The 24,496-nt window shown below is 38.8% G+C and overlaps 7 protein-coding genes across 9 annotated transcripts; 4 read left to right on the top strand and 3 right to left on the bottom strand.

Annotated features, from left to right (window-relative positions):
* Positions 1–1,492: 1,492 nt before the first annotated feature.
* LOC18011888 (ras-related protein RABA4c) lies at positions 1,493–2,793 on the top strand. Its single transcript, XM_006395163.2, has 2 exons — positions 1,493–1,949; positions 2,216–2,793. Exons 1-2 carry the CDS (start codon positions 1,723–1,725, stop codon positions 2,658–2,660), a joined length of 672 nt encoding a protein of 223 aa, XP_006395225.1. The 5' UTR covers positions 1,493–1,722; the 3' UTR covers positions 2,661–2,793.
* Positions 2,794–2,828: 35 nt separating this feature from the next.
* Positions 2,829–5,208, bottom strand: LOC18011596. Its single transcript, XM_006395162.2, has 7 exons — positions 4,864–5,208; positions 4,381–4,554; positions 4,195–4,287; positions 4,039–4,107; positions 3,628–3,834; positions 3,386–3,511; positions 2,829–3,295 (listed from the first exon to the last, which is right to left on the bottom strand). Exons 1-7 carry the CDS (start codon positions 5,116–5,118, stop codon positions 3,140–3,142), a joined length of 1,080 nt encoding a protein of 359 aa, XP_006395224.1. The 5' UTR covers positions 5,119–5,208; the 3' UTR covers positions 2,829–3,139.
* Positions 5,209–5,524: 316 nt separating this feature from the next.
* Positions 5,525–9,409, bottom strand: LOC18011595 (chaperone protein dnaJ GFA2, mitochondrial). The gene is made up of 18 exons (XM_006395161.2): positions 9,160–9,409; positions 8,983–9,076; positions 8,806–8,880; positions 8,631–8,722; positions 8,433–8,516; positions 8,299–8,337; positions 8,072–8,185; positions 7,858–7,899; positions 7,688–7,775; positions 7,518–7,582; positions 7,349–7,423; positions 7,163–7,235; positions 6,972–7,063; positions 6,812–6,883; positions 6,599–6,655; positions 6,271–6,319; positions 6,005–6,071; positions 5,525–5,916 (listed from the first exon to the last, which is right to left on the bottom strand). Exons 1-18 carry the CDS (start codon positions 9,244–9,246, stop codon positions 5,820–5,822), a joined length of 1,362 nt encoding a protein of 453 aa, XP_006395223.1. The 5' UTR covers positions 9,247–9,409; the 3' UTR covers positions 5,525–5,819.
* A 146-nt stretch (positions 9,410–9,555) lies between these two features.
* LOC18011661 (protein WHAT'S THIS FACTOR 1 homolog) lies at positions 9,556–11,908 on the top strand. Of its 2 annotated transcripts, none has more exons than XM_006395160.2 (2): positions 9,556–9,694; positions 9,919–11,908. In XM_006395160.2, exon 2 carries the CDS (start codon positions 9,980–9,982, stop codon positions 11,195–11,197), a length of 1,218 nt encoding a protein of 405 aa, XP_006395222.1. In that variant the 5' UTR covers positions 9,556–9,694; positions 9,919–9,979; the 3' UTR covers positions 11,198–11,908. The 2 variants fall into 2 exon arrangements, with proteins under 2 accessions (XP_006395222.1, XP_024007642.1); XM_024151874.1 differs by having other exon boundaries at positions 9,562–9,694; positions 9,856–11,908.
* Positions 11,909–12,387: 479 nt separating this feature from the next.
* Positions 12,388–15,659, top strand: LOC18011688 (FT-interacting protein 1). The gene is made up of 2 exons (XM_006395158.2): positions 12,388–14,595; positions 14,690–15,659. The coding sequence occupies exons 1-2, from the start codon at positions 12,388–12,390 to the stop codon at positions 15,650–15,652; spliced, it is 3,171 nt and encodes a 1,056-aa protein (XP_006395220.1). The 3' UTR covers positions 15,653–15,659.
* Positions 15,660–16,185: 526 nt separating this feature from the next.
* Positions 16,186–21,004, top strand: LOC18011578 (protein ENHANCED DOWNY MILDEW 2). Of its 2 annotated transcripts, XM_024151635.1 has the most exons (19): positions 16,187–16,362; positions 16,730–17,147; positions 17,231–17,318; positions 17,414–17,464; positions 17,555–17,718; positions 17,820–17,919; positions 18,005–18,103; positions 18,200–18,447; positions 18,537–18,629; positions 18,731–19,051; positions 19,144–19,300; positions 19,390–19,488; positions 19,652–19,744; positions 19,857–19,898; positions 19,984–20,094; positions 20,163–20,234; positions 20,322–20,440; positions 20,510–20,570; positions 20,649–21,004. In XM_024151635.1, exons 2-19 carry the CDS (start codon positions 16,738–16,740, stop codon positions 20,901–20,903), a joined length of 2,583 nt encoding a protein of 860 aa, XP_024007403.1. In that variant the 5' UTR covers positions 16,187–16,362; positions 16,730–16,737; the 3' UTR covers positions 20,904–21,004. The 2 variants fall into 2 exon arrangements, 1 of the variants encoding a protein (XP_024007403.1); XR_002897667.1 differs by lacking the exon at positions 20,649–21,004 and having other exon boundaries at positions 16,186–16,362; positions 20,163–20,260; positions 20,360–20,440; positions 20,510–20,549.
* LOC18011554 (laccase-15) lies at positions 20,989–24,091 on the bottom strand. Its single transcript, XM_006395156.2, has 6 exons — positions 23,963–24,091; positions 23,710–23,861; positions 23,356–23,600; positions 23,098–23,226; positions 21,870–22,814; positions 20,989–21,275 (listed from the first exon to the last, which is right to left on the bottom strand). The coding sequence occupies exons 1-6, from the start codon at positions 24,044–24,046 to the stop codon at positions 21,142–21,144; spliced, it is 1,689 nt and encodes a 562-aa protein (XP_006395218.1). The 5' UTR covers positions 24,047–24,091; the 3' UTR covers positions 20,989–21,141.
* Positions 24,092–24,496: the final 405 nt, after the last annotated feature.

Raw genomic sequence — 24,496 nt, 5'->3', positions numbered from 1 at the left:
TTTATCTGGTTTTGGATGTTGAGAACCAGATTGACGTGGACAGTGAGTCTATATACATATCCATATTTAAGATGCAATATGACCAATAAATCATGGACAGATTATCATAGTATCCGCCGAGGACGTAGAAGATGAGAACCAGATGGACGTGGATGGTGAATCTATATACATATCCATATTTGAGATATAATATAACCCATAAATCGTGGACGTGGTCATCATAGCACCCGCTGAGGACATGGATGGTGAGAACCAGATGGATCTAGATTGTGAGTATATATACATATCCATATTTGAGATGCAATGTGACAAATAAATCATGGACGCAACCATATGTGACCAATAAATCATGGACGTGACCATCATGGTCGGTGGATACATCCAGATTAGGTGGAGTCTGATGCTAATTTTTCTAAAACGAGATATCGGATGAATTTGTGGATTTGTCCATAATCTCAACATAGGAGATATGGACAGGTCTATATGGACACCATTAATGTATATGGTTTATTGAACATAGCACAACAACCATAACACCAAGTTACTCACATTTTTACTTACACCAGATTGAGCAACATTCTACAAGCGTCCATATTATCTTACTTATTCACTTATATTAAAACATGAGAGCTTTCTCTCTAAAACTTTCAAGATGAATATCTTGTCTATATAAAGATAACCATATGGAACATAGTTAATGGTCAAGTCTCAACAAGCAAATTAAAACAAGAAACAATATACAATACCGTAGGGTTGTTGTCCAATGGTCGTTTTTTAAATATAATTTATGTCCACTGTGGTAAGAACACATGGAGACGAACAAATAAGGATTGTGTGGTGTACAAGTTTACATGGACAATTAATTTTAATTGTCTGCAACTATCCAGATCTGGAGAAATACGAATTTTGGCATGCTCATCTGGTGTTGTCGAGTTATCTCTGGGTTTAACAGCTGAAGATGAAGAGTGGTGGTGGGAAAATTTGTGGCCACCTTTAATTAAAGAAGAAGAAGAAGAGAACAAAATGGTTAAGAGGAAGAAGAGAGATCCGAGAAAGAGAAAGGGAGATTCAAAAGGAAGAGAAAAAATAGAGAAGAGGAAAAATAGAGAAGAGGAAAAATAGAGATTTGATAGAGAGAAATCTGAGAGAAAAAGAACGTGCTGGAGAAAATGAAGAAGAGGATTTGAGTGAGAAAGAGAAAACAGGTTTGGAGAAAAAATGAGAAGCTGAACCGGTTTATTTTACAAAAAGTAAACCAATATATTCTCATTTAGAATGGATAAGGACAGCAAAATAATTTCCTTCTCCTAAACTTAAAGAAAGAGCTACTTCAAATTAAAGTGCTATAATATATAAATAAAAACTCAAAAAGAGCGATATAGTGTAAACGACTCGTGTAATTATCTCCTCTTAATATTACTACTAATCTCCGTGATAATGTACATAAAAAGAGTAGTTAAAAAGGCACAAGGCGGGACCCACATAGAAGTTGCCGTTCCCTCCTCGTTTCTTCCCCTCACGTTCTTACCGATGCTCGCAACCCACTTTCTTCTTTATAATTGGTCAATTCTTTTTTCCCGGTCATTCTCTCTTAACGTGCTGAACCAATCTAGATCTCTGACTATCATCAGATGATGATTCAAGATATCCTGCGCTAAATTCTCTCTTTTGACCTCTGTGTTCTAATTTTCATCAGAAGATTATTTGTCTAGCATCAGAAAGATGTCAAATTTGCAGAGCAACTTCAATCAGAAGATCGATTATGTGTTCAAGGTAGTCTTGATTGGCGACTCTGCGGTTGGCAAATCTCAGCTTCTCGCTAGATTCTCTAGGAACGAGTTCAGTATCGAGTCCAAGGCAACGATCGGTGTCGAGTTCCAGACCAGGACTCTTACCATCGACAAAAAAACTGTCAAAGCTCAGATATGGGACACTGCTGGTCAAGAACGGTAATTTCTTCCTTCCATCGGAAATGATCTTAGATCAATCTTGTTGGATATCTATAACAACACTTCCTTAAAACTTCTTAATAGGCCTCTCTGAATAGTGGACGATTTTGAGATCTTGATTGGATGATTTTGTTTATGAAATCAAGAACCCTTTTAAAATCTTCATGCTGATTTTAATCTTTTATATATTTGGAGATCAAATATTTTTCCCGCTATCTCAAACTGTATATGTTAATCTCTCTGATTTGTGGAGTTCTTTTATTCAGGTATCGAGCGGTGACGAGTGCATACTACAGAGGTGCAGTAGGGGCAATGCTTGTTTATGACATAACAAAACGACAGACATTTGATCATGTAGCGAGGTGGTTGGAAGAGTTGAGAGGACACGCAGACAAAAACATTGTGATTATGCTCATAGGAAACAAGACTGATCTCGGCACACTTCGAGCTGTACCAACCGAGGATGCTAAAGAATTTGCTCAAAGAGAAAACCTCTTCTTCATGGAGACTTCAGCTCTTGATTCCAGCAATGTCGAGCCGTCTTTTCTCACCGTTCTTACTGAAATCTACCGAATTGTGAGCAAAAAGAATCTTGTTGCCAATGAGGAAGGAGAATCTGGAGGGGACTCCTCACTCCTGCAAGGAACTAAGATTGTTGTTCCTGGAGAAGATACTGAATCTAAAGGAAAGGGTTGTTGTGGAACATCATAGAAATCATTTTCTTTCTCTCTTCTTTTTTGTTGTGATTTCTTTTCCTCCTCTCTTTTGACTGAATAAAACAATGTGTCTACTTTGTATGTAAGCTGTTGTTGGTAGATTTTTAAAAAATTAAACATTATATACACTGAATTGAGTTCTGTTGATTCAGATACACAAAAGTTTTTTTTTTTTTTTTTTTGACAATTGAAGCTACACCTTGTTAGGGATATACTTCAACAAATTGTGATATCATGTGTCTAATAGGACTTCTGGTTATAACAGATATGGCTAGCCAACATATTTAAAACGCAATAGATAAAGAAACGTTTGAAACGTTTAAAATCAACAAGTAGAAGTCCCAATTTTGATCGACATCTGACTTATCAAAACCAACTGCTTCCACAAAAGCAGAGGTTTCAAATCTTCTGAATCAGGAGGAAGTAGAATATGTTTTCCACCCACGAATGCAACTAGTTGGTTGAACAGAAAAGTTAAGAAAATCCCTTCTTTCCTTTTAGATTGATGACAGAGAGCTCTTGTTCCACATACTCTCCTGCGGGTATCGCCGGATAGTTACTTGCTAGAGATGATTCTGCGAAATGTCCCAAAGGTTTCAGCTCAGCATCAGAGGCAATGTGGGCAAACAACTGCAAGATGGACAAAAAGAAATCTTTCAGATAAGCCTAAATGTTGTGTCTGTTGGAAAACTTTTAAGGAAACTGGTTCAGAAGACTTACAGTCGAGGAAACTCTCCATAGGCTTCGGTTTTGTTCTTTTGCTAATTTGATTGCATCCATAGTCTTGCTTGTGACAACGACTTCATGCATTCCGGCAATGCATTCTCCAGCAGTCAACCATTCTATCTAAACACATGAGTAACCAACAATTTAGCTAATGTAGTAGAATCTCAATTCATTACATAGTTTCTTCCCCTAGTTTACTCAATATCAAGTAAACAAATGTGGTAACCTTTTCATACCTGCTTTCCAGCTTGAATCAAGAGGCAGCCTACAGGAACTTTAACCGCAACTTTTTCCCCATTCCTTAACCAGATATATAGACCAGGGAACCTACTTTTTCCATGAATTGTTAGGAAATTGAGGTCATAGTGATATCCTGCAAATATCGTGCCCTCCTCGTTGTAACAGCTAAGATCACTTCCCGTTGGAGCAAGAAGATGAGGGCCCTGAGATTCACAAGAAGGATACTCTTCAAGTTAAAAGAAATCACAATCCACGCATGACCCAAGTTTCCACTTTAACCATTCATCCAAAACTTAAGCTAAATGTGGACTGTTTTGAACACTAAATTTTTCCTTTTGTTTCCACAATAATCCAAACACAGCTGAATATAAAAAAAAAGGCTCATATTAGAAGGCCTAAGAATTTACCTGCTTCATGAGTGATGTAAATGCATCCTTGGGCAAACCAAACCCGATTGCTGCCATCTCAGCAACAACCTGAACAATTTAAGAAAAAAAATCATCACCTCGTAGTTAACTAAAACTGAACAATCATCAGATGCCAACTCTGTAAAAGTGTCTCACTTCAACAGCTGATATCATCTTGTAACCCCATGAGTCCATTATTTCTTTCCATTCTGGAAAACCTTCTGGTATGACAGGCTCAGAGTTGAGCTCCTAAACATGGTATCTCGTAATAATCAACACTTAAAACAATTTTATTATAAAAACATATAGCTACCAATCTAGTGAGATGTATCGAGACCATACCTTAAAGCGTGTGTCTGATGGCCGAGGACCTACTCTCCACATGTATCTCCACTTGTGATCTGGTCCCTTAGGAGTGTGTGGTTTGTATTCTTCGGGCATTGTCTTGAATTTTTCTTGCATCTCTTCATCAACCAAGCTTCTTGGAACTTCAACTCCTTCCGGTGTCACACCAACCTGTTGAATCCACCATAGCCAATTAATTTTTTTTCCCTATTTACATAGCAAAGATTGAATTTTTAACCAACACAAGTGCAATTGAACACAAGTGCAATTGAGCAATAGTGATAATGCCCAAATTAGATTTCAATGGAGAGGACTAGTGATTTCGAACCCTAATCATTGCCCAGTGTCTAGTCTGGATCATCCATAGTGAAGATTGAGTTTGGCTTGGTGCAAAACCCAATCCAAAGGGAGAGAAAAAAGCTTAAAATGGATTGTGAATCTGTAAATCAAAGAATCGATAAGAAAGGAAGATCTATGAACCTGGTAGTGTAGATTAGGTCTCTCTTGCAATCGCTTGAAATCATCGGGCATCTGGAAATAAGTCTCCATCATATCGATGAATCGATCGTTGTCTTGAGCGGAGCATCTCGGATCTTTGACCAGAAGAGCTCCGGTTTCCTTCAGGATCCGACTCACCTCTCGGCAAGAGTCGAGAAGATCAGTACCCAGTTGAGAAACCGACCCATCATCCGAGAATTGTAAGTAACGCGACAGATCTACAACCGGCAACTCCATAACGATTCTTCCGACAAAGGAGAGGAAGAGAGAAACACGTCTCCTTTTACTTTCCGTTTCTCTTTGGTGTTGCTGCTGTGATATGGCGGGAGATAGAGTAGATTTGATGTCCGTATTCGACCTTCCATGTTCATTGTATCCAGTGAAAATACTTCCCAAAAAATCTTCTTACTTTTAGAAAGTAATATTTGAAAAATCGTTCTATTGCCCATTCTCTTTTCAAATCATTTTTAAAAAATAAAAAATTCTGGGCAAAGGGCTATTTATTACTGTGATGCTTCATGATACTGTTATTTTTGTTGTTGTTATTGTCCGTGATATTACTACCATCAATGTTATTAACCCAAAAACACTTTACAGAAGAAGTAAGCTGCAAAATGTTTGAAAACAGCATGTAACGTTCACAGGGAAAACACGATTCTTATTAAACTTCAGAACAAGTATGAAAAATGGAACAGACGATAATGAAAAGATGAACCACATCTATAAACCTCGAAATTTCGAGAAGCAAAAAAACTGGCAAATAACAGGGCAAGTTTCTTCTTCTTTTATCTTCTAGCATTGTAGAGTTAGTTAAAAGAAACAACCAAACCAATACTTTCACTAATCCTAGCCAATATAATCTCAATCATGTCTGATTGATATATTCATTAAGAAGGGTGATTAATACTTCTTTTTTTCAGCTATGGCATTTGAAGTTTTCACTGGGACGATCCAGAAGCCGTGCGCCGCTCATATTCACCTTGTTCTTCTTTAATGAATTCCTCAAGCAGTTCACGCTGTCTCTGCGTTATATTACTGCCAAAGAACATAAACAAAACATAAGAGATCACGATGTGTAACCTGACATACTACAAAATTTACTTGGTCGCTTTATGGGACTTACACAGGGATGCTGACGTTGAAATGGACGTATTGATCCCCAAATTTAGTCGACTTTCTTGCTCTAATACCTGTTTGTATCGTAAACAAAAACCATGTGAATTGAAAAGCAAACGAATAAGAATCTAATTAATACTTGGTTTTCTCAATCTGTCCCCAGCTTCCATATGGGTTTCAAGAACTTTTTCTTTCTCTATCTTGCTCAAGAGTTTATATCACCTTTCAGGTATTCTACACCTGAACTTATCAACACCAAAAAAAACAGCTCACCTTTATTTCTTAGCACTACTTTCTGACCAGGTTGGGTTCCAGGACGGACCTGCAACAAAAGAGTTTCCAAGTTAGATTGCTGGAGAAGTTCCAAGCCCAGCCCTAAACTACACCAAGTGGGGAAACCCGAAACTATCATTGCTAGCAAACAAAAATATGATCCTCTTTTCCATCAAAGAATAAGATACTCTGACTGAAGTTCAGAATCTGGCTGGCGAATGCTATTTCACGTTGAGAATTTGTTCACTTAGCCGGCAAGCATTTTTGGCCGTTCAATATAACTAGGGTAAGATTTTAAAACATGTAAAATAGTGAAGCATTTAGAAACCTTGACGACCACATCACCGGTGAGGGTTGGAACTTGAATGGTTCCTCCAAGAATGGCCTGGGAAAACATGAAGAATATACTTGGTTATCAGGAACAAAACAAAAATTGGCAAAAGAGCTCAAGGATACTGCATCAGAAGTTCGAAACAAATAATAAAGGCTAAAGCACCTATGAACTTTTAGATACAGGATTGACAAGAGCATGTTATTTCACCTGGGTAACATTGAGAACCGAATCCACATGAATATCTGATCCATCTCTGCGGAACACAGGATCTTCACGAACCTGAAAAGGAATACAGCTGAGATATTGAGAACGCAATGAAATTATTAACTATGGCTGTCCATTAAAAAGTTGACTTAAGTAAAGTCACCTTGAAAATAACATAGAGATCTCCAGGTTGGTCACCTTCAGGATCAGCCCCACCCGCCCTTGCTACTTTTAATGTATCGCTATTGTCAACCCCTGAAAAGTTTAACAAATATGTACAATTGAAGAGGTTCAAGGGATAAAGATTATAGTTTGTTTTTAATTATTACCTAAAGATATGCAAAGAGAAATTACCTGGATCAATATTGACTTTCACTGACTTCTGTCCTCGAACCACTCTAGCCCCTCTACAGGATTTGCAAATACTCTAGTAATACCCCAACACAAGAAGTTGTGAGCAATCCAATCGTTATAGAAACCTACTTAAAGACCGAACATTTGGGATGAATCTAACAGAAGATGGCCAGATATATGACATACTGAGAACGTTTGACCAGCTCCACCACACTTTTGGCAAGATCGTTGGATGCTTAATATACCACTTCTCATTGTTGTCTGAAAAACGTAAGTGTCTCACCTTAAACCATCATAAAAATTAAAAAACCATAATTACAGTGTTCAAACTAGAGTTTTGTAACATGATACTGACCATCCCAGAGCCATTACAGGCTTTGCATTTTTCACGTTTGGTACCAGGAGGAACACCTTGTCCACCTGAATGTGAGAGGAAGAAAGAAAACAACGATCAGTAACTTGAGATTGAGACAATAACAATATATAACGCACACGAGCACATTGATCGTAAGAATATAAGCATACCACAAGTATTGCAAGACAGATCGGTTTGAAAGGTCACAGTTTTGGAGCATCCTTGAACAGCTTCCATAAAAGAAAGATCAAGCAAAACCTTACAAAAGTATAGAAGGAGAAAAAAGAAAAACGGATTAGTCTAGGAGCACATAAATTTGAAAATAAGCAGATCGTAATACCTTGACATCTTGACCTCCGAAATCTTGCCTTTGGTTGAAGATCTGATTATTGAAAGAATTAGCGTGTAAACCATTGATGCTGATAAGTTAAACCATTTTCATTCAAAAGGAAGTATAACTTGGCTATCCTTATCAAAATATCAACTATGAACTGTAGACAATATTCTTTTGAGTGGAACACATTAGATGAAAACCAAGAAAGAAAAAATATTACATCGCTAAAGCCCCGTCCAAAGATGTCAAAGGGGTTAAACCCTTCGAAGCCTCCTGCTCCTGCATCATTTGAAAATCCACCAGTAGCATTTTGCTCAAATGCTTCATGCCCAACCTGCAGACATTACAACAGACTTAGATCATCGGTAATAGGTAATCGAGGGAACAATGCAAAAACATGCAAGCTTGCAATAACGAAATCCAAGAAATATGATGAGGTGTATGTACCTGGTCATAAAGGTCACGCTTCTCCTTATCTTTCAAAATCTGATCCAAAAAAAGTCCCAAACCACAATTCTCTTCAGTATATAAGATTATTAACAGATCATACCAAACAATTTCGTCTAAGATGTCAAACTCACTTCATAAGCTTTTGAGACCTCCTGGAACTTCTTCTCAGCTTCTGGGTCATCTTTATTCATATCAGGATGGAGTTTCTTCGCAAGCTGGAAAAAAGATATAAACATTAGCATCAATCAGTGAGAAACCAGCAGATGAACATAATTGATCCCATACACGAACAACATAAAGATGCAAGCACTCAGCCACATTGTCCCTACCCCATAATAAGCCTTCTTGATTTCACCTTCTGGAGCATTCTTGCTCACTCCAAGAAGTTCATAATAGTCTTTAGAAGACATACATGAAGAACCTAGTATTCGAAAACAGAAAACATATTGTAACGAGTTTCAATTATAAAACAACTGTCAGAAATTAAGGAAGCTCCGATCCTACCTGTTCCATGGATAGACCTTGTTGAACCAAATTTAGAATTAAAAGCTCCAAAGTTGATCCATTTCCGATCATGCCCTGCATCAGAAGATCATAATGTTAATTCTCTGGCAATACTCGAAATGACTCAACAATTCATAATTTTTACATTTTCGTATAGCGATTATGCAGCAATTATACCAGATTTTGAAGCGTAATCTCCAAGCACTTTCGCAGGATTGCCAGCACCCGTATTCAATCTCCTAAAACTCCCAACAGCTACTCCCCTGAGTTTCTGCAGATTCCCATAGACACAATTTGAAATTGAGAGAGAGGAGAGGGAGAGAAAGAGAGAGAGAGCGAGAGAGAAGGACCAACCTGATTGGCACAATCTTGAAGAAGCGTTGAGGAGAGACATCGACGAGTCAACAAGCGAAGAACCTTTGCGCCATTGGTAGGGACCATTTTCGCGAGGCTTTCGAGATTAGATGTATAGCTTCTGCTCGAATTCTATGGAGATTTAATGAGTGGGAATAATAAGGGTCAAGTGCATCAGACAGAGCAGCCAACTTAAAACCCTAGCAAAACCCTGTTTTGATGATGCTTGAGAACTGTGTAGAAGACGCAGTTTCTGTTGTTCGCCACACAATACCGGGTTTGACCATTTCCTTTATAACCCGCTAACCCTGACCCGACTTGACCCGCCCATATTACCATTTAATGGGTCAACCAGTCCACTACCCAAAAAAAAGAAAAAAAAAAAGAAAATCAGAAGCCGTCATCTCTTTAACTTGCCGTCATCTCTTTAACTTGCCGTCGTTGCGCTCGACTGTGTTCGTCTGACAGAGAAATAACGGCAAAGCTGTGAATCAAAAGTCACTTCCTTTTGCCCTTGAAAACCTCGTGGTTGCAGGTAAATTCACCCTTCATTCAAAGTTCACAGTCAACATGAGTTTGATGCAGTAGATTGATACTATTCTGCTCAATCATCTAATTTCAATTGTTCATCGTCCTGGTATTTCAAGTTTTGTTTTTTGCTGCTTATTTCCATACCCAAAACTGCTGTTGTTACAGGAAAGTTGAAAATTATGACCAATTTAGCTGTGAGTTACTAAAATCTGTGCTTGGATTTCTCAGAGGCTGGGCTGTTTGTCGTAATCTCATGGAGCCTGCTCGTAATCGATAAATCGGGTTTCTAATGCGGTGGTTGCTGCAGCGAAGGGTTAGTCTCTCTACTACTTTGTGCAAATGCAGACAAGGATTCGATTTTATGCAGAAATGTGGTCTAGTTAATGTTAAGTTGAAATGGGTGAAAGATAAGGAACTCGATGCTGTTGTGGTTCGTGAAAAGCATCTTAGAGCAGTTTGCAACCTTGTTTCAGTTATCTCCTCAGCTCCTGATTCAAGATTACCAATCTTCCACCTAAACACTCACCGTGGTCAGCTTGGTCTGCCTCAAGATCTTAAGCTCGCCGCTTTTATCCGGAGATATCCCAACATTTTTGTGGAGCATTGTTATCGTGACAGTGCGGGTACTCGTGTCCCTTGTTTCGGTTTAACCCCTGAAGCAGTAGATATTCACCGTGAAGAAGCTGATGTTCTACGGGTGAACAAGGAGGATGTTCTTGTGAGGTTATGCAAACTTCTTATGCTTACGGTCCAAAGAACACTTCCTCTGCACTCCATTGACCATCTCAGATGGGATATGGGTTTGCCATATGATTATCAAGCCTCGTTGATTCCTAATCACCCTGATTTATTCTGTTTTGTAAAGTTGTCCAGCGATCTTGTGGGTTTGAAACTGATACATTGGGATGAACGCTTAGCTGTTTCCCAACTGCAGTTGAAACAAGACCTGAGAAATGATAATCGTACAGCCTTCCCGGTTAAGTTTACGAGGGGTTTTGGACTGAAGAGGAAGAGCATGGAGTGGCTCCAAGAATGGCAGAGACTCCCTTATACGTCACCTTATGTCGATGCATCTCATTTGGATCCAAGAACTGATATATCTGAGAAGAGAAACGTAGGACTGTTTCACGAGCTTCTTCATCTAACGATTGGGAAAAAGTTGGAGAGGAGAAACGTGAGCAATCTTCGTAAACCGTTTGCACTTCCTCAGAAGTTCACCAAAGTGTTTGAGCGCCACCCAGGTATTTTCTACATTTCTATGAAGTGTGATACACAGACAGTGATCCTTAGAGAAGCATATGATAGGCGGCATCTCCTTGAAAAGCACCCGCTCGTTGAAATCAGGGAAAAATTTGCAAACATGATGAATGAAGGGTTTCTTGATAGAAGTAGGGGACTGTATCAGAAATCTTTTGAGGCTGATTTGGGGAACAACAGTATCAAGGCTATTTATCCGGTTTGGTCAGAAGAAGAAGAAGAGTCGGACAATAATCTGATATCTGGATAAGACTCTGGCTGTCCTGTAGTTGAAGGACATAAACAGTCGTTTTAGTAGATAGTCGGCTGCAATTTTTGCTACAGTAGAGCCAAATCAAGACATTGCGAAGAGAATGTGAGAGTTAAAGGCCACATTCTGTATCTGACTTTAGCAGCCTGTGCTTCTGACATGGATGGTGTTTTCCATAGGAATTCATTCAATTGAATCTGATCTTGCTTTTGCCCCCATTAATGTCATTCCCGTCTCAGACCAGAAACGTAAATTTCATTCAATGGAATTTACAGACGACATTCTCAGGTTAGCTTTTAGCATCTTCGTTGCAAGCGAACAAAAGCTGGTTTATTGGTGCTGGCTCTCCAAAAGCTCAGCGTCACGAGGACATAGCATTGCAGAAAGAAGAATGGGAAATTACTTAGGACTTGCCATGTTTGACTGTTTGATGCGAGCACGCACCTTTAGTCAATCCGAGTCATGACATTGTGCTTTCCTGAAGACAGGTTATTGGTTTGAGGTACACATTGGATCTTTCATTGTGACTGTGAAGTTAGTCCATATGCTCATTTGACTCGGTCTCTCAACATAGAACTTTTTTATTTCCCATTCCAGAAATATAATTTACCATTGATGTCAAAAATCTAATAAATACATATTTATGAAATTAAAAGGATTGTTTGCTCTGAGCTTTGAATAGAAACGATCAGCACGTATTTATTTGTTATAAACTTCTGAGAAACGCAATAATGAAATTTTTACATGAATTATACAGTTTGATCTGTGTGTGGTAAAAGAATATTCACATTTCATGTCAAAAGTGTCCAGAATCAGCCGAAGTTAATTTGCCACACAAGTCGGTGTTAAAAAAATGAAAAGTTGGAAATGAAACAAGTCATCGGTCATTATCTGAATTTGCACGATTTGTAATCATTTGCAGAGTCCCAAAGACTTTACACTTGGCAAAAGTTTTATACTTTTCCTCCAAATACATCTTCCTAGAGAGAATCTTACAAAAGCTTGTAGCACAATCAGAGACAAAAAGCAGTTTCTTCATAATCCCATTCTTTACTTCAACCAACAAACAAGCTTCTTTCGTGGTAGTTTAATCAGAATAAATACTTTTCTTCCCCAATTGGGTTTCTCTCCTTTAGATTCTTTCCCTTTTAAAACCTCCCTTGGACCCCAAGAAACCAAAGAAACCCACCATGAGAAACACCACCAAACTGGTCGTACATGTGGTGGATGCTCAAAACCTTATGCCCAGAGATGGCCAAGGCTCAGCAAGTCCTTTTGTAGAAGTTGATTACCTTAATCAGTTGAGCAAAACCAGAACCGTACCCAAAAGTCTTAACCCTGTTTGGAACCAGAAACTCTACTTCGATTACGACCGCAAGGTAATAAACCATCACAACCAACACATTGAAGTCTCTGTTTACCACGAACGAAGACCAGTTCCCGGTAGAAGTTTCCTCGGTAGAGTCAAGATTTCGTTCTCTAACATTGTTTACGAAGGCGACCAAGTGTACCAGCGCTTCACGTTGGAGAAGAAATCGCTTCTATCTTCTGTTAAAGGTGAGATTGGCCTCAAATTCTACATCTCATTATCCGAACCAGACCAAACCGTTCCTCTTCCTTTTCCTTCCAAACCTTACACCAGCCCAACGCAAGCCTCCCTTCTTGCTGCTTCTGGAATAGAAGAAAATATTACTGATTCTGAAACAGAAGATTCTCGGGAGAGTTTTGCATCAGCAGAGCAAGAAGATTTTGCTGAATCCTCCAGCGAGTGTGTAGAAGGAAAGAAGACAGCAGGAGGAACTGAACAAGTTAAAGAAGCTGTTCAAAAACTACATAGACAAGAAGTCTTTGCACGGCCTGCACCAATGCATTCCATTCGCCTGCGGTCTCGTGAAAACCCGCAAGAAGCCAACAAACCACCGTCTCGTGGAGCTAACCATCTTCATCCTCAGCAGCCACGTGGAGCTAACCAGCTTCCCTCTCACAAGACAAACCACTTGCAATCATATGGTGACACTGACCCAGATGACTTTAAAGTGAAAGACATGAATCTGGAACTTGGAGAGAGATGGCCAAACACAAACGTTGGAGAAAGATTCACAGGCACATACGATCTTGTGGAGCAGATGTTTTATCTTTACGTTCGAGTTGTCAGAGCCAAGGAACTTCCTCAAGGTTCAATCACTGGCGGATGTGATCCTTACGTGGAGGTGAAGCTTGGGAACTACAAGGGAAGAACGAAACACTTTGATAGAAAGACAACTGTCCCTGAATGGAACCAAGTTTTCGCATTTACCAAAGAACGGATTCAATCATCGGTTCTTGAAGTCTTTGTGAAGGACAAGGAAACGTTAGGCAGAGATGATTTTCTTGGAAAGGTAGTGTTTGATCTTAACGAGATCCCTACAAGGGTTCCACCAAACAGTCCTTTAGCTCCACAGTGGTACCGATTAGAGGATTGGAGAGGAGAAGGCAGAGTAGTACGGGGAGAGATAATGCTTGCTGTCTGGATGGGAACTCAAGCCGATGAAGCTTTTCCTGAAGCATGGCATGCCGACTCTGCTTCTGTTCATGGAGAAGGCGTGTTCAACATCAGATCCAAGGTATATGTATCTCCTAAGCTATGGTACTTAAGAGTCAATGTTATCGAAGCTCAAGACATGATCCCGAGTGACAGAACTCGGCTTCCTGATGTTTTCGTTAAAGCCAATGTCGGGATGCAAACCCTCAAGACCAAGATCTGTCCCATGAAGACCACAAATCCTCTCTGGAATGAAGATCTTGTCTTTGTGGTTGCTGAACCATTTGAAGAGCAGCTAGTGATCTCAGTAGAAGACCGCGTTCACACGTCAAAAGATGAAGTGATTGGCAAGATCAGCTTGCCAATGAACATGCTCGAGAAGCGGTTAGACCACCGTCCTGTTCATTCTCGGTGGTTCAATCTTGATAAGTACGGTACCGGAGTTCTTGACGGAGACTCAAGGAGGAAAGAACATAAGTTCTCAAGCCGGATTCACCTGCGAATCTGTCTTGAAGGAGGCTACCATGTGATGGACGAGTCAACAATGTACATTAGTGACACAAGACCGACGGCTAGACAGCTATGGAAGCAGCCGGTTGGTATGCTGGAGATTGGGATTCTTGGAGCAAAAGGGTTGGTGCCTATGAAGTTGAAAGACGGTAGAGGAAGCACAGACGCTTATTGTGTGGCTAAGTTTGGGCAAAAATGGGTGAGAACCAGAACCATTCTTGACTCACTGAGTCCGAGATGGAACGAGCAGTACACATGGGAAGTCTATGATCCTTGTACTGTTGTCACTCTTGGAATTTTCGACAATTGTCATTTGGGTACTGTACAGTCTGGACATGACGTTTCTAGAGATGCAAGAATCGGAAAGGTGAAATCTCTTTGTTTCTGACTCTCTATAATGTTAGAGTGGCCAATAGCTTTTTTTCCTTTAGTTCCATTTTAAATTTTGACTCTTGTAACAGGTTCGAATCAGGTTGTCTACACTAGAGGCTCACAAGATCTATACACACTCATTCCCGCTTCTTGTTCTTCAACCGCACGGCCTCAAGAAAACTGGTGACCTCCAGTTATCAGTCCGTTTTACAACCCTCTCTTTAGCCAACATCATCTACAATTATGGCCACCCGCTTCTCCCCAAAATGCACTATCTTTTCCCTTTCACAGTTAACCAAGTAGATGGTTTAAGGTATCAAGCCATGAACATCGTTGCAACCCGCCTCGGCCGAGCTGAGCCGCCACTTAGGAAAGAGGTCGTCGAGTACATGTTAGATGTAGACTCTCACCTGTGGAGCATGAGAAGAAGCAAAGCCAACTTTTTTCGCATAATGTCGCTTCTCTCGGGTTATTTCTTAGTCGGGAAATGGCTTGAGGATGTCTGCAACTGGAGATACCCAGTTACTTCGGTTCTGGTTCATGTCTTGTTCTTCATTTTGGTCATGTACCCTGAACTTATTTTGCCCACAATGTTTCTCTACATGTTCTTCATCGGATTGTGGAACTTCAAGTCCAGGCCAAGACACCCTCCTCACATGGATATGAAGCTCTCGTGGGCCGAGGCTGTTGGTCCTGATGAGCTTGATGAAGAGTTTGACACATTCCCAACTTCTCGGTCACAAGACTTGGTGCGGCTTAGGTATGACCGGCTCAGAAGCGTGGCAGGTAGGATTCAGACTGTTGTTGGAGACATTGCTGCTCAGGGAGAGAGAATTCAGTCACTTATGAGCTGGCGAGACCCCAGGGCTACAAGCCTCTTCATCTTGTTCTGCTTGGCTGCATCCGTGGTTCTTTACGTAATGCCATTCAAAGCAATAACACTGGCTGGTGGGCTATACTATCTAAGGCACCCAAAGTTTAGAAGCAAGTTACCTTCTTTGCCAAGTAACTTCTTCAAGAGATTGCCGTCTCGCATAGACAGTCTTCTTTGACCTAAACACTTTCTTAAACAAGCATTACAATATATGTATTTGTTAAGACTTTTTTCTTCCAAGTTCTAATGCTCTCCATTCGCAATAATCATAAAGACTCTCACTAACTTTTTGTTTTCACAACATGGTCAAATTTAGCTTAAGAAACTATGGATTTGAAACGTTTACCCATCTTTTCTTTGAATAAAGCGTTACTTATTCAAGTATGAAAACAAACCAAGGATTAATAAAATTAAGAATGACTACTTCCTATTCTAGCATCAAAGTTGATATAAACATAAATAATCTATTAAGCACTGTTTATTCATAGCTGAACTTTTGAAAAAAAGGGCAGGCATCAACTTCAGAGCGATATCACTGTAGGGTTGGTCTTGTTGCACATCGTGTCATTATTCTCGGGCCTAATTAGGAGCCCGTGGAAAGCCCGTAATTGATGTAATGGGGTTTTTGGTCATTTATCTATCACTAAATAAAACAAGAAAATACTTTACTTTTTGCCTAAAACGGGTTTAATTCGTACGAAGCAACAACGTCAGTCACACTCCCACCATTTTCTTCGTCTTCTTCCTATTCAAGGAAAAAACTCTCTCTCTCTCACACACACACTTTTCTTCTTCTTCTTCCTTTGGTTTTTAGAATACAAAGGGTTTTAGGGTTTAACTACACGGCTTAAGTGTCCGTACGGTATCTTCAGCTCAAGCAGGATCACGGTGCGTTCACACTGTTGTTCCTTCTTTTTTGAAAATTTTCTGCTCTGTATCTTTGCTTTGTTCGTTTGAGATCTTTTGGTTGCTTATTTTGGGCATCCCAGAAATTGCTTTTGAATCTCAGCGCAGACCATATATCTATTTATAATCAGTTTTTATATGATTGATGCTCTGCTTTGTATAATCTTTTTGACTATCCCATGATTTAATGCTAATTTCTCCTTAAAATGCACGATTCCTTTGTCATCTAAGGTTAATCAACTGTATAGTTTCTCGGATTTGGTTTATTTAGTGTTTTGTTATGTGGATTGGTTCTGTTAGTGAGTCAAGGAGCTAAAAATTGTAAAACATGGTGTTTTTTCTTTTCCAGCTAATCTAATGGATTGGTCAGACGAAGAAGGAGAGATTCTACCTGAATTTGTCGATGATTACTATTTCGTTGATCAAAGTGACACACCTATCAGCTTTTGTGAACTACCAGTCAAATGGGACAACGAAGATTCAGCTGCCAGCTCGGGACTGCCCGTGTATTTGCGTGGCAGCACTTACTGTGGATACGAGTCACTTTATAAGCTCGCCAAAGCGTGGAAGTTTGATCTCTCTGATGAACATCCCAAGATCGAAGTGCTTCTATATGGGATGCACTGGATAACTCTACAGAACCCAGCAAAGAGTTATGAAGCTTTAGTTAGAACAATTCTGGCCACCCTTCAGTGTCTTCACTTTGTTAAAAGGAATCCGGAGGCATCAAGCGTCGATGTGTGGAACAGTTTACACAAAGCTGATGGGTATGCTTTAGATGTCCATGAAGTTTATCTTGATGTGTTTTCCTTTTTATGTCATCTTTGAATCAAGCTTGTTGTTTACTCAGGATCCAACCTTCAGAGCATGACTTATCAGATCATGTTGCTTTGCTGTGTCAAGCTATGAAAAGGGATGAAGATTTAACAAAATCAAAGGTCTGTTTTCTCTTTGTTTTTTTCTATCTTCGTTGGAAAGATTTGATTAGGCTGACTAGTTATTTCTTTGTGGTTATAAAATTTCTTGTGTGCAGTGCTTGCGTAGATTTCTGGAGATGACTTCACAAACAACATCTATCGAAGTGGTGAGACCTAGTTAGAAGTGGATTCCATGTTCTCTGCTGCTTTTCTTGCTCTCATACTAACGAGGTTAATTCTTTTTTTCTCTTATTAAGGAACTTCCAACGCACCATCAACAAGATGAGCAGACACCAAAAGAAGAGAATTTCACTGTTGATAATATGACAGACGAGGAAAACAGCAGTGATGATGATTCTGCGATGAACCTGCAGTTTGATACAGTCTGTTCTTTTTGTGACAATGGTGGTTACATTCTGTGGTATGTCAAGCGTCTCATAGTTTCTGAAGATTTTTGATGCTATTTCTAGAGCTCCTCACAAGCTGCAATGATTTCATTTATTTTCATTGTTTTGAACTCAGTTGTGAAGGAAGCTGCTTGAGATCTTTCCATGCAACTATAGCTGATGGAATTGACTCATCATGCCAATCACTAGGATTCCCTGATGGGACTCAAGTTCATGTACAGTGAATCGGCTTTAGAGTTTCTGTTTAATATGCTATTATGGTGAGGCTTCATGCTAAAGTTAGTTTGCTCACATATGTAGGCACTCGGGACGTATTTGTGTGATAACTGTCTCTACAAACAGCATCAATGCTATGCTTGTGGTCAACTGGGATCATCTGATGAAAATTCCTCTCAAGAGGTACCAAATTCTTCTTCTTATGGATACTAGGCTACTTTATCTGTATCGAGTACTTGAAATCTTCAATTAAGGATTCAACTGTTTACTTCTCTGAAGGTCTTCCCTTGTTCCGCCTCAAATTGCGGTCATTTCTATCATCCAATATGTGTTGCAAAACATCTTTATGCTGGTGATCAAAACAAGTCGGAAGAACTTCAAGCCAAGATTGCTGCTAGAGATTCCTTCTGTTGTCCTCTACACATATGTAAACTCTGTAAGACAAGTGAAAACAAGAATGTATATGCGTTGCATTTTGCTGTATGCAGACGCTGCCCAACCGCTTACCACAGAAAATGTTTACCTTGGTAAACCATTTGTCATTTTACTTCTTTTCCTCATTCTAGTGGCTATATATATCAGCTTCAGATTGTTGCTTCTTTTTTTTTGTACTCAGGGAGATTACTTCTGAACTCAACTGTGACAAGGAAACACCTCAAAGGACCTGGGAGAGACTGCTTCCATACAATCGCATTCTGATGTACTGTTTGTAAGTTTTTGAATACTCTGATTGGTTTTGTGTGCATTTTAAAGCATTTTTTCTGTCATGATCTGCATTATGTATATAGCTTTTCATATTCTTTTGACCAGGAACCATGAGATAATAGGTCATCTTGCTACTCCCGCTAGAGACCACTTAATCTTTCCTGATAAAGCTGGCCTAAGAACACAGAGTCACGGGCTTGCACCTGTCAAAGTGGATGTTTCGGGTAGGATGACGGATTTTAAGCATCATGGGGGTCTACCTGATCGTCTTGGTATTAATGAATCTAGGAAACCAAGGATGAATTTAAGTTTCAATAATAATCTTATGAAACGGAAGATGGATAGCATTGGTCAAAAGTTGTTGAAAGAAGAAGGTCCTTCCGCCTTTGCTGAGCCTATCAGAGAAGACGAGGATGAGGAGCCGAGGTGATATTCTTTTGGCCACTCAACAATAATACAAAATAACAATTACATTATTGATAGTTTCAACTAATCGTTTTATTTTTTGGGGTTTACAGTTTACACAGGGTGATGTCTATAATCGAGGAAGTGGAATCTTCGTTTAACTTTGATGAGTACATGAAGTCTCGTGGGGCAACCCATGTAAAATCCTACCATTCAGGAAATGATATCGTCAAAAACATCACCACAGGATTGGTTAAGACTCATGTCAATGTATGTCACTCTGGTTTTTTATGTGAAACAAAGGTTTGTTATTTAGTTAGCAGAGTTGTCTCCATGGATCTTTAATGACTGTTCTGCAGGCCGCTCGAGCTGCGTTAAAGATGTTTGAGGAAGGGCGCGAGGAAGATGCAAGAGCTATATTTGGTCCAGATGACCTACTCCAACTCATGAAGCATAAGGTTTTAAAATTTTTTTTTAGTTATCATAATGCTTTTATCACTTAAGATTATTCTCAAATAGAATTCCTACTATCTTCTTGATACGAAAATTCCTACACGTGAAAAAATTACCATTCAGGAAAAATGTTACACAATATGAAACATTTGTGTTTTTTAACTGCAGACGAAGCTTGAAATTTATCTTTCGCCTTTTCTCCATGGTATGCGCTATACATCGTTTGGCCGACACTTCACAAAACCAGAGAAACTAACAGAGGTAAAATATTTGTCTCTTTTGTTATATTTACTTATGTTTAGCTTGATCCATTGAAGTCTACGTGTTTAGAGATGATTATTAGAAACCGATGAATTTGAAATTAATGATGCAGATAGTAGAGAGGCTCCACTTGTATGTGCAGAGTGGAGATACGGTAAAGTTGCTTATTCCTCAACTTACCAGGCAACCACTCCTCTATTATGTAAATGTATGTCATATAACATTCTCGTTGGTTTTAGGTAGTCGACTTTTGTTGTGGCTCAAATGACTTCAGTTGCATGATGAACGAAAAGCTCGGGAAAATGGGAAAATTATGCTTTTTCAAAAATTTTGATCTCATTCCACCTAAGGTACATCACCTCCTTTTTTTAACTTTTGTGTTTGAAGCTGTTTCTGAAACATTATGGTTCCATGGCAGAATAACTTCAACTTTGAAAAGAGAGATTGGTTGAGTGTGAAGAAAGAAGAGTTACCCGACGGCTCTCAACTAGTAATACAACAACTAACATCTTGAAGGTGAGATGCACTTCTTGAATCACTAACTAAAATCTTTTTTATGTGTCATTGATAAAAACAGATAATGGGGTTAAACCCGCCTTTCGGTTACAAATCCAGTCTTGCTAACCGTTTCATCAAGAAGGCCCTCGAGTTTAAACCGAAGATTTTAATCCTCATCGTACCAAGTGAAACAAAAAGGTAAATAGCAAATACTGTACTGAGTCTCAATTACAAACTTTTCATAACTCTGTTTTCGTCTACAATTAGGGTCGATGAGATAGCTGATTATGACTTGATTTGGAAGGACACCAATATGCTTCGTGGCATGGTAAGTACGTTTAGAAATGAATCCAACTCTCGTTTTATCATACCAATATCATTCAATCACATTCTTTTTACTCTGCAGTCGTTCTACTTGCCCGGATCGATAGATGTTAATGATAAAACAATAGAGCAGTGGAACAATTTACCACCACCTCTGTACCTTTGGAGCCGAAGGGATTGGAGTGGATACCACAAGACTATAGCACTTCAACAAGGTCACATAACACAGATGCATCACTCCACTTACACAGAGGGTCTCCATCACGCACCGATCCCTCAAGATGAGGATGATGACAATGGTATGGTACAAGACATGGACATATCTCCTGTTAGTTAACTCATTGAGACAAATCACTGTCTTGAGACCCTGTTTTGTATAGTAGCACCATTTGTCTTTGGGCCTTGGGAGTCTTCCTTAAGTTATTATTACTACCGTGGAAAAACTTGTGAATATTATTAAGAAAAAAAAAACAATAAATCCAGTTTATGACATCAACATAACACAGCATGATAGAATTACATATACTAAAATTGGAAACAATTTGAATAGATAATCAAACTGTTGGTTGAATTATTTAATAACAAGGAGGCAAGTCAGGTGGTGGAGGCAGAATCTGCTGATTTGGTGCTCTTCCATTCTTGACAATAAAGACAACATTCATACCCCACGTAAGATGTCTATCAAAGTGACAGTGCATGAACCAAACCCCTACAAACGCAATTATAACAACGGTGATTTTTTAACCATCATTTTCAAAAGTGATAACGAGAGTTATACATTAGATTATTTGGCTTGGTTCCATTCCATTCATTATTTTTGTTTTATTTTAGGTCTATTTTATTTGATGACCCAACTAAAATTATCAGTTGGATACGATTGCGTTCAATTCAATTCAATTTAATTTACTTTTTTATTCGGTTTTAGTTTTCTTTTGTAAATATATATCAGTGTTTCTAATTAATGTTATATAACTTTAATTTTTTTTAGGTTTCATTAAATCTCAAAAACAAAAGTACTTTATGAGTTTCGAATAAATGTTTGTTTTTTCAGTTTGGTTTCATCGATTTGTGTGTATATAAACAAAATTCGTGTCCAAATTTCTTAGTTATGTTTTTTTTTATTTTGTTTTAAAGAAATTTCTTAGTGCGGATTTTTGATTTTTAGGATAAAAGTATAGTATGGTTAGTTACAACACCACATTTTCACAAAGACATTTTTAACCACGCCAAAGTTAGACATTTATGCTTACGTATGTATATATTTTTTTTTCTTTAAAAAAGTTTATATATGCAAGGTACGTACCTGGATTGTCAGCTACGAATCTGATAGTGATCCAACCGTTGATGGGGACAGTCGCCGTATTTCTATACGGAGGATCGTAGAGATTATAGCTAGACGGATCTTCACTCGCGTTAAAATTCCCAAAGCCAACACCAACCACATAGAAGCTAAAACCATGGAGATGCATAGGATGATCGATCCCACCACCTGTCAAACTCGTCCCTTGAATAACAATCTCAACCGCTTCACCAAACTCAATCTTCTTCACCTCGGTCGCTAGTCTCGGCGTCTGCAAAAACATCGGTTGGTTCTGCGCGGTGAAGTTGAAAAACAGCGGTGGGAAATCCGGAAACCGCGTTCCGTAAACGCCCTTAAGGTGAAGGTAATAAGCCTTTAGTATGTCCACGTGGCTAGGTGTAACGAACGATATGTTGCTCATACTCGCCGCTAATCTCGACCCGTTTGGACCTTCACACGAGTTATTGGGACACGAGAGAAGGTTTATCGAAACCGTCGTGAATATCTTACGTGAGAGTTTTACGGGGACTTGTCCCGAGTATAAGCTTTTGATATTGGCAAAGAAACTGAAAGCTGCTCGCGTATCATTGTAACGAGGAAGGTTTGGGTAGCGTTTTGAAGACGATGACGTTTTGGCGTCGTCGTTATAATGTAAGATCCCGACGGTTGTGGAGTTGTTGAAATTGATCACGGGGTTGCTATGGTAAGCTCTGGCCGCCATGTGATAAGTGCGTTTTGGGTTTTGGTCGGCGTGTAATAACGCGTCTAGCGTTTGGCCTGGAGATATGGTTATGTAAGCAGCGTTTAGTGGTTTGGTGTAGTGGCCATCGGCTGCGACCACGGTGAGGCTGTGTTTTGCGATTGCGAAGAAGAGAATTAGGTTCATTGCCGCGTTTACCATTCGAATGCGGTAGGTTTTGCCCTTCTCTACCACCAACTTGAATGTATCTGTTAAACATATATGCATGTAAAATAACGAAATAAAATAGAAAAAAAGCAAGGAATAACAACAATTTAAAAAATTTTGACCTACAAAAAGCTCATTTGAATCATTTTACTTAGTTTCTTATAATCTATTCCATCACAATATGTAATATACTAATATTGTTTCAATGATTTTATAACTCAATCGTATACTCGTGAAATATACATCCCTAAATTTAATTTTCATCTCTACATAATGTTTTTATTCCACAAGATGTAATAAAATGAAAACAAATGAAGAAAGTACCTGATTTAGAGCAAGGGTATAAGAAACCAGGATGGCCATTGATGGTCAAAGCATCGGACACATTAGGATCACCTCCGGTCCTCGTGAACAGTTCCACTACCTCTCTCACATCCTTCTTCCACCACTCTCCTGTCCAATTTTATGAGATTAATTTAATACAATTATCGTAGTTTTCCAAACCATGTAGAAATATACAAATCAAAAAGGTTTAATATTTTGTTCAGTTAAAAAAAAAAAAAAAAGTACGTAGATGTATACCAAGAACTAAGGAGACTTCGTGGTCCGGCTTTGGAAAAGGGAGGGCTTTCGGGGGTCGAGGATATACGAAAATCGGGCCGTGTACAGTGGCACGTGTCCAAGAGCTATGTGCATGCCACCAAACAGTCGCGTCTTCGATGGAAAATATGACTTTGTACATAAAATCCGACCCGGGTCGAATCGGGCATTGAGTGATGTATTCGGGTCCATCTGACCACGGGTTTCTCGGCTGCTCTACACCATGCCTGTGTTCATTATTCGACCATCGAAAATTAAATATTGTTATAAGCTTGTAATTAACTGGTATGAATGATTTACATAATAAACAAAAACAAAAGTGTCTTAGATAATTACCAATGCATTGTGATATTTTCACTAGCTCGGTTACGAACGTTAACGTAAATGGTGTCACCTTTGTAAACCTTTAAAACTGGTCCAGGAAACTGACCGTTTACGGTTAAAATCTTCTTCGTGCTACACAGTTTCTTGTATGGAACTTCCTTAACCTGACGTTAATTAACTCTTGATTTGGTGAGATTGAATACTTTTCATGTTTAAGTTAGTTTATTCACGCATGACTAAATTACTTAATAAATTTAAAACTGACCGTAAATGTGTAGTGATCAGCAATGCAAATGTTGTGGAGGAACAGAGAGATTACCAAGTAATGTAAGAAGGAATAATGTGCCATTTGGGTGGAGTTTTAGTGAATTAATTGTTCTGACAGAGGTTAATCAAAGACAAATAGAGGCAGATGTGTATTTATATACGATGTTTTTCTTAAATTAGTTTATTTCGGATTAAGAACCACAGATTTACAAGTTATGTCGTATTATCAATGTTCATACACAAATCCTGTTTATTACCTTAAATTTTGAAAATAAGATGTTTACTGCATAGTTATAAATATTGTGGTACTTTTTTATAGAAATTTTAAAAGTATGTAGTGCATAAAAAAGTAATTTTAAACTAATTTAGTTTATTAAATTTAAGTACAGTATTTTTGAAATATTTTACGAAAGCATTTTATGATTAAATAAGGTTTTGGTCGAAAAACACTTTGGTCCAATTTTGACTTATGGGTTCAGATTGTCCAACAGATATGTAACTACATCTCTAGGTCAAACGAAACTTTCAGCTT

Source organism: Eutrema salsugineum, unplaced genomic scaffold, assembly GCF_000478725.1.
Source record: "Eutrema salsugineum unplaced genomic scaffold, Eutsalg1_0 scaffold_6, whole genome shotgun sequence".
Classification (NCBI taxonomy): Eukaryota; Viridiplantae; Streptophyta; class Magnoliopsida; order Brassicales; family Brassicaceae; genus Eutrema; species Eutrema salsugineum.
Note: the sequence above shows the minus strand (reverse complement) of the source record. Positions and strands in the feature narration are given on the sequence as shown.